This window comes from Fringilla coelebs (assembly GCF_963513975.1).
Source record: "Fringilla coelebs genome assembly, chromosome: 4".
Classification (NCBI taxonomy): domain Eukaryota; kingdom Metazoa; phylum Chordata; class Aves; order Passeriformes; family Fringillidae; genus Fringilla; species Fringilla coelebs.
Genome location: NC_140032.1, coordinates 57,644,997 through 57,658,050, shown reverse-complemented (window position 1 = coordinate 57,658,050; position 13,054 = coordinate 57,644,997). Strand labels below are relative to the sequence as shown.

At 39.8% G+C, this 13,054-nt stretch overlaps 1 protein-coding gene across 2 annotated transcripts in view; it reads left to right on the top strand.

Moving 5' to 3' along the window:
- The window catches only part of SLC10A7 (solute carrier family 10 member 7), a 139,636-nt gene extending 132,341 nt beyond the window's left edge, over positions 1 to 7,295 (top strand). For both annotated transcript variants that reach the window (XM_084205183.1, XM_084205184.1), the window contains 2 exons: positions 340 to 485; positions 3,747 to 7,295. In XM_084205183.1, the coding sequence (XP_084061309.1) occupies positions 340 to 485; positions 3,747 to 3,791 (191 nt within the window). In that variant the 3' untranslated portion in view covers positions 3,792 to 7,295. The remainder of the gene's footprint in view (positions 1 to 339; positions 486 to 3,746) is intronic.
- Positions 7,296 to 13,054: the final 5,759 nt, after the last annotated feature.

The window sequence follows — 13,054 nt, the reverse complement described above, 5'->3', positions numbered from 1 at the left end:
TGTGGTCAGCAACTGAACATTATGCTATAGCAGAATGTATTGTATATCAAGTTTTAAGTGGCAGTTTTTATTTACTGCAATATTAGCATCATTAGAAAAGATCTTTTATGGAATTTCCTACTCTACCCTTTCTGCCACAGAACTTTCTCTGCCATGTATTTTTTGTATTCATGTTCTTGCTCATTTGGGTTGGATTTTTAATATATGAAACATTTCAGCTCATTTTGGGATTTCTTTTTTTTTTTTTTAATGAAATGTCAGTGCAACATAAAATGCTTTGCTTTTATCTAGAGCTCAAAGTCTGAGGTGAGAGTCTGTCTCCTGTTTTTCTGCCTGCAGGGATTCCCATGCTGAAGATAGTATTTGCAGGTTATGAATACCTGTCCTTAATTTCCGTCCCTTTGCTCATCTATCATCCTGCTCAGATCCTTCTTGGCAGTCTGTTGGTACCAACAATAAAATCCTGGATGGTTTCTAGGCAAAAGGTAAGGATTGCTGGATTTGATTTATAATGGCAAGTGTACTGTGAGGGGAAAAATACCAAAACACATGTCCTAAACTCCTGGGGTTCCTTCTGTGGTTGGGATTTTTCCATTTCCTTGCTTCCTCTATAACAGCGATAATCACAGCAGTATCAAAATAAAAGTGCAGAACTTTATCCCGCTTGAAAAGGAGATTGAAGAGACTCTGAAACAAAGTTCAAAGCATGAAGTTAGACCTCTGCAGTTAATTCAAGTTACAAATTCATTCAAATTATGAATTCAGAATATGCCCCATAAGAATGTCTCCACCCATTAGCTGACTAATAATCACAGCTTTGGATCTCCTTTATGGAGAAGTGACAAAGATATGTTGGCTGGCATGGGAGCTGGGGAAATGAGGTAAAATAAGGACACTTTCTGAACTGGATTGAAGCAGGATGAAAACTTTTTCCCCCCCCTTCCCCCCTATTTGTGTCACCCTTTACAATAGCAAGAAGTCTACAGCAGTCTGGGTCATCCCATTTCATGCCAAAATTAAGGCATGGGATAACTTGTAGGATTATAGACTATAACCTAGAGGGTTTGGAATCAACATCACTGATTCAAATTATGCTTATTTCAGTACAAATTGAAGGTATTGATATCTGACAGCCATTCTGTCATCTATGTGAAATGATTGCAGTGGTTTTAGTCAGGTTCTCAGAATAACCACCCTGCAAAAAGCTAGTCCATGAAATCGAATTTAATGCTGTCTTTTAATGTTCTGAGATAATAAAGATCAAGAAGCTGCAGCAACTGAAGCAACCTTTGGCAGCCATTTTCAGTGATGGTTTAGAACTACTGTGAGAAGCTCAGCTCCATCAGCACCCTGCATTCTCCACTTAGCAGTGGAGAAATTTTATTGCTAACACTCATATTTCCAATTTGCAGCAAAACCCAGTGGCTGTCATTTTACAGCTTCACACCACTGAAGTAACCTTGCTATCTTGAATGCTAAAATCCCAAATCAGTGATTTTCATGTGTTATCTGAACTGTAAAAAGCAGGAAAACTCTCCGTTTTCAGAAACTGCGTTCAGAAATCAAACCTGATTAATATAAAATAACCTGAGTATCTGAAAATGAAAATCTGAGAATCCAGTAGCAATTATCCATCAGTCTGAAAATGATGGTTTTTCTTTTCATCAGAAATTATCAGGAGATTTTACAGGTGGTATAAAGAAAATTCCATGCTATTCCTGTAGAAGACAGCCTAAAGTTTATGCTGCTGGTGACAGAACAATCCCTGCAATGCTGACTTCTTTTCAGCATCTTCAGAGTGGGGCTGGAGCTCATCCAGACCTCCCTGATTCTCAGGGCAGTAATGGCCTTAAGGGGCTGCTGTCAGCTGCTGCAAATTAAAACAGCCTTTAAACAGAGCATCAGAACAGTCAACCAGTACTGGAGAGATTTACAGTTCACCAGCACTAGTTTCTTATTCATTAAGCATCAAATAAACCTCCTGTGCTAAGCAGACTGTAATGCCACTGCAGAACCACTTTGGGGGATTGTTGTTCTGTTGCTGCAGTTTCTTCAGTTGGTCTTCTGTATTATTCACAAATGTTATTTTAATTACTCTTTGAAAAAATCAATGAGATTGGGTCTGGTACAGTTGCAAAAAGTATAATAGAAGTGAATGTTGCGACTGGATAATGGTCTCCTGCTTTGAAAATAAACATGTCATCATCACCCTTGATGTTTATTTTCTACAAACACCTTGGCTTCATTTTGGCATCTCTCTTGCAGGGGGAGGCAGTTATCCAGTCACAGTACTCAACTGCAGTGACATTCTTACTTAATTATGATAGTACATGTGATCGGGTTGTATGAAATTGAATTTAAATATTTAGAGGTTCATCTACACTAAGGTATTTCTACTTTGTAAATATGGCAGCAGAATCTGCCAAACTACAAAGTTAAAAAATTGTTTCCTCAAACAAAGTGTGGAATGATGTCTCTCTCTCCAAAGTCTCTTGCTGAATAATATCCAAAAGACTAATCTCAAAGGGCTGGATTTAACAATAGTTAAATGCTGGCGTTTCTGAGGGGAATATATCCCATTTATTTTTAAAGGTTTGGGGTTTTTTTAAGGGTTTACATTTGTGCTGGAGTGATTTTCAAGCAGTGCTTACAAGCTTTAAGTGTACAATATTAAAGGTTAATATCTACAATAAGAAGCCCCATCAGGCATCTCTCAGACTGAAAATTGCTTGTTTAGCCAACCTGCTGGAAACAAGAACTCAGACAAATGCCAGTCTGTCAGGGCTATTCACCCAAAAGACTTCCTTCAGAAAAACAGAGGTTCCAAATCTCAGGAATTTGCTAATTTGTCTAAATTCCTCTCACCTGGGCCAACTTGTCCCACCTAAGAAGGCACAGAGCTTTTTTTGCTGCTGAACATATCAAGAGCCAGCATCCTTCCCAGTGCCCACACTGCTGCACAGGAGCAGCTGAAAACCTAATGCTTTCTGAGCCTATTACTTTTCTCTCCTTACTTAGAAAGGCTGCTTCCTGCCAAACTGGAAGCATGAGTACTGGGCTGAACTTTTGTCACACACTGAATAAATAGCTCAGCCTCCATAATTGGCCAGCCCTGTGAGGAACACAGAGCTGGACCCTGCCATCAAAAAAGAAAGAGGTTTCTTTCTTCCTCAGCAACAATGGAGCTACAAAGATGTCAGATGTCCCCTGGCATAAGATCGCCTCTGGACTGATGGACTTTGGCTATTTCTTACCTTTTCTCAGAAAGGAGGGTAAAAACATCAAAGGTGCATGACATCCACCACTGCAGCAGTGATTATCCTCTGAGCAGGCTTTTGCCATGTGGAAGGAGGTCAGGGACACAAAGGTGTTGGCTCACATTTTCTTCACTGTCTTTCCTTAAGTGGGTCTGAAGCTCTTCTATCTGTGCCACCAGTGATTTGAGTGGGGTCCAAATGGTCACTTTGTAAAAGGCATCTGAGACCCATCTCTGCTTCCTTCACTGGCACTGTAGCCATGGTCCTTGTGGTTCCTCTGTTAAGGCTCTCCATGTTAGAGGAGGTTGTGATGGGCCATGAGACACAAGCATCATCTCAGAGCCCAGAGCCTGTCAGCTGCACACTGACTCCTCTCTCAGCCACTCAGAAGTACACGCCGTGTTTTGTTGCCCTTTAGAAATGGGCTGTTGTGCTGTTGCTTATCTTTTAAGGGTATAAAAAAATGACTGTTTTGTTTCCTGTTCACAGGCACTGAAATTAACCAGGCAGCCCAAAGCACCCGTGAAGGTATAACTGTGGAGATGGCCTGTGTCCCAGTGAATGTATATATGTACTATACTGTACACACGGACAATTGACACAGCTGGGTTTTGTGAATGTTGCTTTAGTGCATATTTTATTTTTTTATATATATCTATATATATATATATATATTAAAAGATACCTGTTAAGTGCCTTACAGATGCATTTTTGGCAAAAGCATTGTTTTCAGAAGCCACTTTGTTGGTTGCTGCAAGAGGTTGTACAGTATTTTGGAGTCCATTAGTTTATTTTTCTAACTGAGTGAACGGTCATGACTGACAGCTGGTTCTTCTATTGCCCCTGCTTTGAAGCCAGGGTGCACCAGCAGCAAGTCTCTGTTTTAAACTAGCCAAAATGACCAGGAGCCTACCCCACTGCTGGCTTACCAGCTCTTCTCTGGGGGAAGAGCTTTCTGAAGGTTTTTTTCTGAGATTGACTTGAATTTCTGTGTGACTCTGTTACACTCCCTAGTCATATGACTGTGACATGCCTTTTTCTTCTGAGTTTGTGTATACTCAGCATGGGGCCATCCAATGGATAGAAGCTGAAAAGCATGAATTATTTGCATTTGTTGACACAGTTGTCTAGACATTCCTTCAAAGTTAATGGTATCTCAAGAAAATTCTTTCAATTCCATTGTATGATATTGTGCCATTGTATATCTTAAATGCCTCATAAGCTTCTTCAAAGAAATGGTCTGGTGCTTGGGTTATGAGTGAAGTATTTGTGTTTGCAGCTAGGAGATCTTTTTATCATTTACCCCTAAAGAACATGAATTTTTGGTTTTCCTTTTTTCTTCTCCTTCCCCCTGTGCAATGCACAGAAACCTGCACAGAGAATTTAGGATGCTGAAACAGAGCCTTTATTGTAGTAAGCCAAGCTATGTTTTCTCTATTACTGCATTGGTAATGAATAGTAGCTTATGAGGACAAGAAAGTTTACAATTTTTTTTTTTTTTTTTTGCTAATTAAAAGGATCCTTATAGTAACAGAAATGCTATCTTAGCTCATTTGACAATCAATCACAACTTTTTAAAAAATAATATTACTCTTTCTAATAAACTTAGGTAAAAAAAGAATACAAGATACTATTTCTAGGTGTTGAAGAGGAAGGAATGCAGGCATATATTTAAACATGCAGCCAGCACTACATCTTGTCTGGGAGATGAAGATTTCAGAAACATGCTCTAGTTCAGACTGGGGTGTGTGCCCCTCTGCAAAAACTGTGCTGGCAATTGTGCATTAAAATATTAAGTAAGGAAAGGAATAGGTCAATGTGGGATCGATATAAATGCAGAGCTTCCATGTGTGTCATGGTTAACATTGCAGCTAAAGGTGTGGCTGAGTGCAAACACCTCGCAGCAAGTCTGTAGCAAATGTAGATTTTCAGAGCTCTGATAGGGCTGTAAGCCTTTACACAAGCTGAAGATCTTCTATGTGACAATAGGCATGTGAAATTCATATCCTTTTGCCTTACTGAAAAACAAAAAATGTGCTTGGTTTACCTAGTCTGTTACTTCCAGTCCTGTGAACAACAGGAGAAAAGTAATCTGGTATCAATCCTCAGTGCTTTATCTGATGGCCATTCCCTGTTGCCATCTGTGTGAGAAACTGCAGGGAGCTGACAGCATCACCCTGCTCAGAACTGGCACACCAATAAAAGGACCATGTGACAAAGTTATGGGATGTGGCACATGCTGAATTCTTTCCTTCCCTGGAGGAGGGATCAAGCTCTCCCTGCTGAGTAGGCGAGAGGGCTGAGGGACACTGTCCACTGCCCATGTCCCCAGGGCTCTGCTCTCTTCCCACTGGGCAGTGGGCAGTGAGCTCACAGTTTGATCAGTGCAGCACAGGCAGATCCACCAAGAGGCCTGCTAGGAAATGGAGAGTTCCTGGGCCAAATTCAAGGTTCCACTTCCTTAAGCATTCTAAGTGGTAACTGGTTCCATATGGGAAAAAATTCCTCTGGGTTTAAAAACCGCTTGTAGCAGGGGACAGCGATCAGACTCAGGACAGTTTCTTTATGTTCTACTTCCATAAACCTGAATTTCCAGAGAATATAAAGACTTAATCCTAGTCCAACTGAAATCAATGACTCTTTCTGTTGGTTTTGAATGGTGAGACAACAGGCCCAGAGGCAGTGTTCCCTTTCAAAATACATAGCAGGAGTTCAAGCAGACAGTAGCTGACTGTGGTTGTGTCAACGCTTAATAATCAGAACACTGCAAGTACCCTTACTGAGCTACCTCTGTGTACTGAATCTCTGCCTTTCAGTACTTCCAACAACTTGCTTAGATTCCATTGAACACACCCTTTGGTTTTTGTTTTTTTTTTTTCCAACATTTAAGACTATTTCAAATTGTTTTACAATGTAGTTTTGTTAGTCTCTTTACAAAGTCCTTGTTGATTGCTTTGGGGCAGCTTAAATATTGTGTATGAGTGTTGGAGGTGTTGGTCTAAAGGGAATATCAAGCTAAACTGAAATACATATTTTAAATTCATACTTAATGAAACGGAATTGTGTACATCAATTCTGTTAAAACTGTTAAGATGTTTGTTTTATGACTTGCTATATGTCTTTAATAAACAGAATGGTTTTGAATTCAGTTTTGTTAAAAGGAAAACAAGATAAAGTTATTTATCCTTTAGGTCACATTTTTACCTCTGTTGTCTGTTTTATTCTTTTGTGGGTGCGCTTTTAAACTTTTTGCTTGTTTTTTAAAACAAAAGCCCATTAACTGTCTGGAAATATTTTATGAACTCGGGGAAAGAAAGTCCTCAGAATGCTGCTAACTGTCATCAATTGAAAATTAATTCATTGAACCTAAAGAGTTTTTCAGTAAAGGGTTCGAACAACTCTTTTAAATATAACTTTAAATATAACTGATATTAAACATAATCAGGCAAAACTGGTGGCAAATGAGAATTTTGCCCATGTTACAACATGAAGATTCTCTTGATCATCAACACTTTCTATTTCTGCATCTCTATAATCCCATCCAGTGATAGCAGAGGAGAATAACCCACCCAAACAATAAAACAGCACTTCAGAGGTCACGGGCAATGTTAGCACTTTCTGCTGAATTAATGAAACATTTTATTTCCCTTTCTGTGCATTAAATTGAGAAGCTTTTGATAACTCCAGTAACTTATCAAGATAAACAATTTTTCCTGTAGTTAAAATCAAAGATGTGGTTGTGTTTTTTCTTGTTGATCCTTTAGTTAGTGTGAGCAGGTTATGTGGTAGAAAAGCAGTCTCAGCAGAAGCTGCGCAGTTGTTCTTGTTCACAGAGCAGAAGGAGCTTGGTTGTACAGAAGTAGTCCCCTACGTTACTCTGGCAGTCAAGGAAAAAGGAGCTGTTAGTTTTATTTGTTACATTTTTTGTGGAAATATCTTGACAGCAGGAGGTTAGAAGGCAAGATGAAATATGGTCTGTCTGCAAGCACATTGATTTATGTGCGAGTGCATACGTGCATAAGAGATGAGCAGTTATATATGTAGAAATGACTAGAAAGGGCCAAGTCCCTGGGATAAATTTTTTTTTGCAAGACTGCATATGGAAAAAGAACTACTTTTTTTGATGTTATTCTGCCATTAAAAATGAAATTTCAGACACTGAATTGTGTTTTGTATTGAATCATAATCTCCTACAGAACCCTTAAAGCAGACAATCGCAGCTTTGTATTTGTAAACTGTAGACTGTTTTGCACTTAAATAGATGTTGATGCATTTGGGAATTACAACACAGTAAAGGGCTAAATCATAGTTTCTCCATTTGGTTATAATCCAAATGCATTTATATTGCTATTATTATAAAGTGCCAGGAACACAGGCAGTCCCTAGCAAACACGTTAAATAGACAAGAGACTAAATTCTGCCCTTGGTTACACTTGCACATCTCCAGTGCAAGGTTGTTAAGCTGCAGAGCAGTCTCCCCAGGGAAGCTGTTTGAAGTGCCCTGCCATCGTTCTAACAAAGCTCGGGGATAATGTAGCACATGATGAGACTAAATGAAGAGTATTTTGCTTTAGATTTGATGGCCTGCCCTTTCCAGCATCTTACAAACCAAATACCTTTTGTCCCTATTTCCATGGGGCAGCCCCAGTCTCCCAGACCAAAACTTACAGCATCCTGTCAGAACAGTGTCAGGAGAGGGATGAGGGACGTGGTCTCCTCTTTGCCATTTTCTTGCTTCAACCACACTATTGCTTGTGATCATTAGACTGCAGCTTCTATGAGGAGGCACTTTGACTTAAATTCCTCCAAGTTGATGTGTCCTGTTCCTGTAAAATTCTCATTCAACAGAGAGCACCCTGCAGGATGGTAAGGAATCTTCTGGAGTTGCATGGACAAGCTGTGAAGGACTAGAGAAAGCAATGCTGGGAAATGCAGGTTGGAGGCGTTGCTCCAGGCAAGTCTGCTTTGTGCCGGCATCTAAAGCTGCAGCAGAGGTCATGAAAGCAGCCTCTGGATTGTTCCTCTTGCCAGAAAGGTGGAGTGAGATCTTCAGTGAGAAGTGAAATTAAATTTCTAAGTGATTAAAAGGACAAGGGAGAGGTGTTGGAAACAATGAATGCCAATGACGCCTCTCGGCTGCTCCCCTAAGCAAATTGCAGTCTCGGTGGAGCATCAGCTTCTCAGTCCCCCAAACTGCAGTAATCGACTCGGGAGCTGATGGCAGCATGAGTCACCACTTAATTTTCTCATCAGTGGAGGCCAAGTTTTCAAAATATTTTTAGATGCATTTGCACAGAGATTTCTGCCAGCCAGTGACCTATAGAGTGGCAAGAAAATGAGCAATATCTGCTGCTGAATCAGGCTTTGCTCCCTGCCACCTACCCTTCTGATCATAGTCAGGGGCAGGGAGGGCAGGTAAATCAAAGGCTTTTGGAATTATTAAACAGAACTGAGCCCTGCTGAGCTGCTAGGAACACCTGGATTTGTTAAGTAACAAAATAACCTGTGAATTCTTGGGCTGCCTGGGAGGTTCAGATGAACTTTGACTGTGTTGCTAGCCCCAGCCAGAAACAGGCGTGAGATTGGGAACAGATTGTGACCCATGCTCCAAGGGACACCCACAGCCAGCAGCTGCAGCCCACGGAAGAGGCCGTGCATCTTCTAAGGATCCAGTGCTCTGACATCTCATCTGCTCTTTGCCTGGGTTCAAAACTGCCACCTGGCACAACCATTTGTCACCCAGGTAAGAAAAAGGAAAAGAGCCTCTGGATGGCATCCTGTGTGGGAGGACTACATCTAGTATAATAGTCACAAAATCAAAGACTTGCAGATGTTAGCGTATTGGTGCTGGTTCATCTCTGTAAGAGAAAACTTACTATTTATGGTGAGTTTTCTTATGAAACAATTCCAACTTCTAAGGGAAATCAGCTGTCTGGAAAGGGAAGAAAATGGAAAGGAAAGTCAATTGAAGGAAAGAATGAAACTGAAAAGAAATTGAAGGAAAGACAATTTCATTGATAGGATTGAAAGTATCATGGAGGTCATGTAAGAACTGGTATTCTGCCAGGAGAAATGCAGGAAATAAAATTTGATACTCCTGTGACAATAATTGGGTATGAAATTCTATTGACAAAAGCTTTTGCAGCTCTGTGCTCCCTCTGTTCTTTAGCATTGTGACTGTAGTCCTTCCCTGTTTCTATCCTTTCTCTGCTGTACAGCCCATACCCAAGATGTCACAAAATTGTTTTATTTCCCAGTGCCTTCCCTGTGTAGTTTTGCCACTTCTTGTCAACAGTGCTTGATGAAGTAAGTGATAAAATGTCTTTTTCCCCTTTTTTTTTTATTTTAGCTTCTCCCAGTTAGCTGTCCCTAACTGAACCTGGTGTCATCATAAAGATGATGCTCTCATCTGTTCTCCAAGCTCTCTTAGAGACCCTGTGCTGTAGCCAAGAAACCAGGGCAGCTTTCCAAGATGATGCTTGTGGAAGCAGAACTCAGCTTTTTGTGCTGACACGGAACAACTTAACCCATGCAAATTACGGTTCTTACGTTCTTTATTGGGACTCGCAGCTCCCCTGGAAGGGAACACCCACATGATGCAGACCTGAAGCTCACTGCTGGATCCATTAAAGTCACTGTCAGTCCTCTGGGCAATCCCAAACTGCATTTGACATATTTTGCCGAGTTCTCCAGCAAATTCTTGCTTGTTCTGTTTCCTAATATTGCTTCAAATTAGAGAAATGTTGGGGAGAACCTCTATTTTTCTTTCTAAAAATTAAAAAAACCCCTTTTTTGGTCTATTTTAGGTCTCTGTTTGCCTGAAAAATTAACTCATTTCCCAGAAGTGGCTCAAGACTACTATATTTGCCTCACACATTCACTGTGCCCCTTCCCCAAAGCATAGTCTTTCAGGTACCTCACAGCGAGTTGCATAAAGCCCTCTTTTAGAAAACAGCTACAACATCTGTTTATCTGGTCCAATTCCCTGATAAATAAAATATATCCCAGAGGCATAATAGGGTGCTAAAAATAAGAGTATGACACAATTTGAGCCAGCTAATCTGGTAACTCTGTTTGCTGCAGCTCACGGAGTGTTAATGTGAGAAGCCTGTATCTTTCCAGTCCGGCTGGCTGTGAGCATCGCGCATGGATCTCCCCCGGAGCCAGAGCCAAATCCCACAGTACTGCGCTGTCCTGTGCTCACAAACCTCCTCCCTCTGGCCTCTGCAGGTGTAAAAACCTAGGGGAATTGTGATATGTGAGATTTTGTGTGAGTCAGGGAGCAGAACAGAAGCGCCGCAGTCAGCGGAGCCCGACTTGCGTTTGCGCTCAGGGTTGCCTGTTTGTCACACAAACAGTGTAACCCCTCGGATTATAAAAGGCAGAAAGAGCTGTATGTACCTGCACTATCACATATCAGTGTCCCAAATAATCTCATGGTAATTATCTATCAGGGCAGTATCAAAAAACCCAACAAAATTCAGATCTTGCTGGTATCAGTTTTTCAGATGATTTTTGGTAGGGATTTTTTTTGTTTTGTTTTAAAGTAAGGTGCATAGTATGTGAGGAAAAACTCCTCCATGTGTACCACTATGTATATTAAATCATTATCCTCTATGTTCCATAATTTGATCACATATTTTTAGGAATGTATTTTGCTTATCTAACTCTCTGCTTTCAACAGCAAACTCCCTCTGCTAACTCATCCCATTTGAATTTTTATATTTCAATTGAATAAGAACCTTGATTTTGGTATATGCATAAATATGCTCCGGTTTATGGCAAGCAGCAGCTTACCATGTTTAAAAAATAAATTTAGTGAGAAATTTCAATATTTTTTAATGCTAGTGAAATATAAAATTTAGTCTGTAAAGATGGCACAGTGATAGTCTTTGAATAGATGCTTCTTTGAATGTGTTTTATTTTTCCAGAAGCCTCAGTTTAGGAGCTTATTTTCTTAGTAACAAAATATTGCTCTGAATAATCCCAGAAGCATTAGTAGAAAGAAAAGAGTATTTATAGCCAGTAATTCAGCTGTTATAAATTGTGACTGTAAAGAAAGAGAAAAAGGCTCCATTTTAAAACTTGCTGCCAGATTTTGGTTCGGCAATGCTGAGGAAGTTAAGTAATATTCTTCTGATGAACAGTCAAGTCTTCAGTAGTTTTCATTTAAAGAAGACTTTATTAAGCATTTTTCTCAAACTCATATTTTTGTTCTGTTTTAAGCAGACTTCCATCTGAATAAAACTCTCAGTGACTTTTTAGCCTACATTAAATTCCCACTGACAAACAGATAAGAATTATTATTGATTTTCTCCAGAAGGAACTAATAGGCTTTGCCAAATAAATCATGCAGATCCTAAGTGTGCTATTCATCTCTTCTGCAGATTATTTCTTAAAAGCCATGATAGTTGTCCTTTAAAAATCAAAAGTCAAATCAGTCCTTTGACTTGAACTGAAAAATTTGGGCTGATGGTTGTCCTGGGCCTTATTATTGTTTGGTTTCTTGCAGTTTGGGAAATGAGAGGGCTGGCAGGCATGGATTCTTGGGAAGTGTGGATTCCTAGTTTCTAGGGAACTCGAGCACACCTGGAGACTGGAGGTAACTGCTTTGTGTTAATGAGTGCCTCAGTTATTCATCCCTCCCCAGTATTATGGAGCACCCCAAGCCTCCTGAGAAGCCAGAGCTGACAGTGGACTTGATCATCTTCAACTTGGACACCCTTTGTGTCTGTGTATCTGCCTGTGTGTCAGTCATGGCCCAGGGCCCTAGTCAGGTTCTGAAATACTCCATCTTCCACTATTTCAGTTCCCTCTGTTCTGGAAGTTGTGGATATTTTGTGCCCCTCCTATCTTTCAAGAATACATTGTAGGTAATTATTATGTTAACTTAATTAGCTCTTTGTTGATTTCAGCTTATTTTGTGCAATCACTGGTGCTTCTGCAGCACACATTCCATCATCTGATTTTTTCCTAATTAATGGAAAAGTCTGATCACCCACTTCCACTACTTTTTAAGTACCCTTCATTATTTTTTGTTGTTGTTGTATGGGAATTGGAGTTGAAATATGTCTCAGCTAATTGCAAGACATAATACCACAAAACTGTATGAATTAACAAATACTAATGTGTACTTAACATCTGTCCTAGATCCCAGTGTTTGTACCCACACACAGAGGATGCTGCTACTGGCTGAAATTAGAAGACAAGAGCAATGTAGTTTATCCAAAGTCTGTATTTCTCTAGTAAATTTCAAATCAGCATGAGACATATATCCCATTCAAATATTTATCTCTTCAGTATCTTCATCAAAAAGAGAACTTTCTAGGTGACCCTTGTGCCAGCAGAAGTTGTGGTTCTAGCTGATATTTCTCAATTAACATTGTATGAGATTTCTCCAAATGTGTTCATTGCTGTTTCCATCTTAAAGGGAAAAACAACCAAAAAACACCCAAAAAAACCCCAAACCACCACCAAACCCCTAACCACCCCACAACCCAAAACCAACCAAACAAAAAAAAATCCCCCAAAACAACAAAACAAACACCCACATCCTTTTAATTTCTCCTGTTTGTCACTGAAATAATCCATTATAAATTTGTCAAGTCTTGCAAACTAGCACAATTTCATATTCTGGGCACACCATTAATTTTCACAAGAAAATATGTGTTTAGAATCACTAGGTCTGCTCAAAGACTGAATACAGTTATTTTTCAGTATTTTCCATACATGATATTTAGCTACCTTTTTGTATCAAAAATCCAGCTGTACTGGCAAACAAACAAATTTTTTTAAAA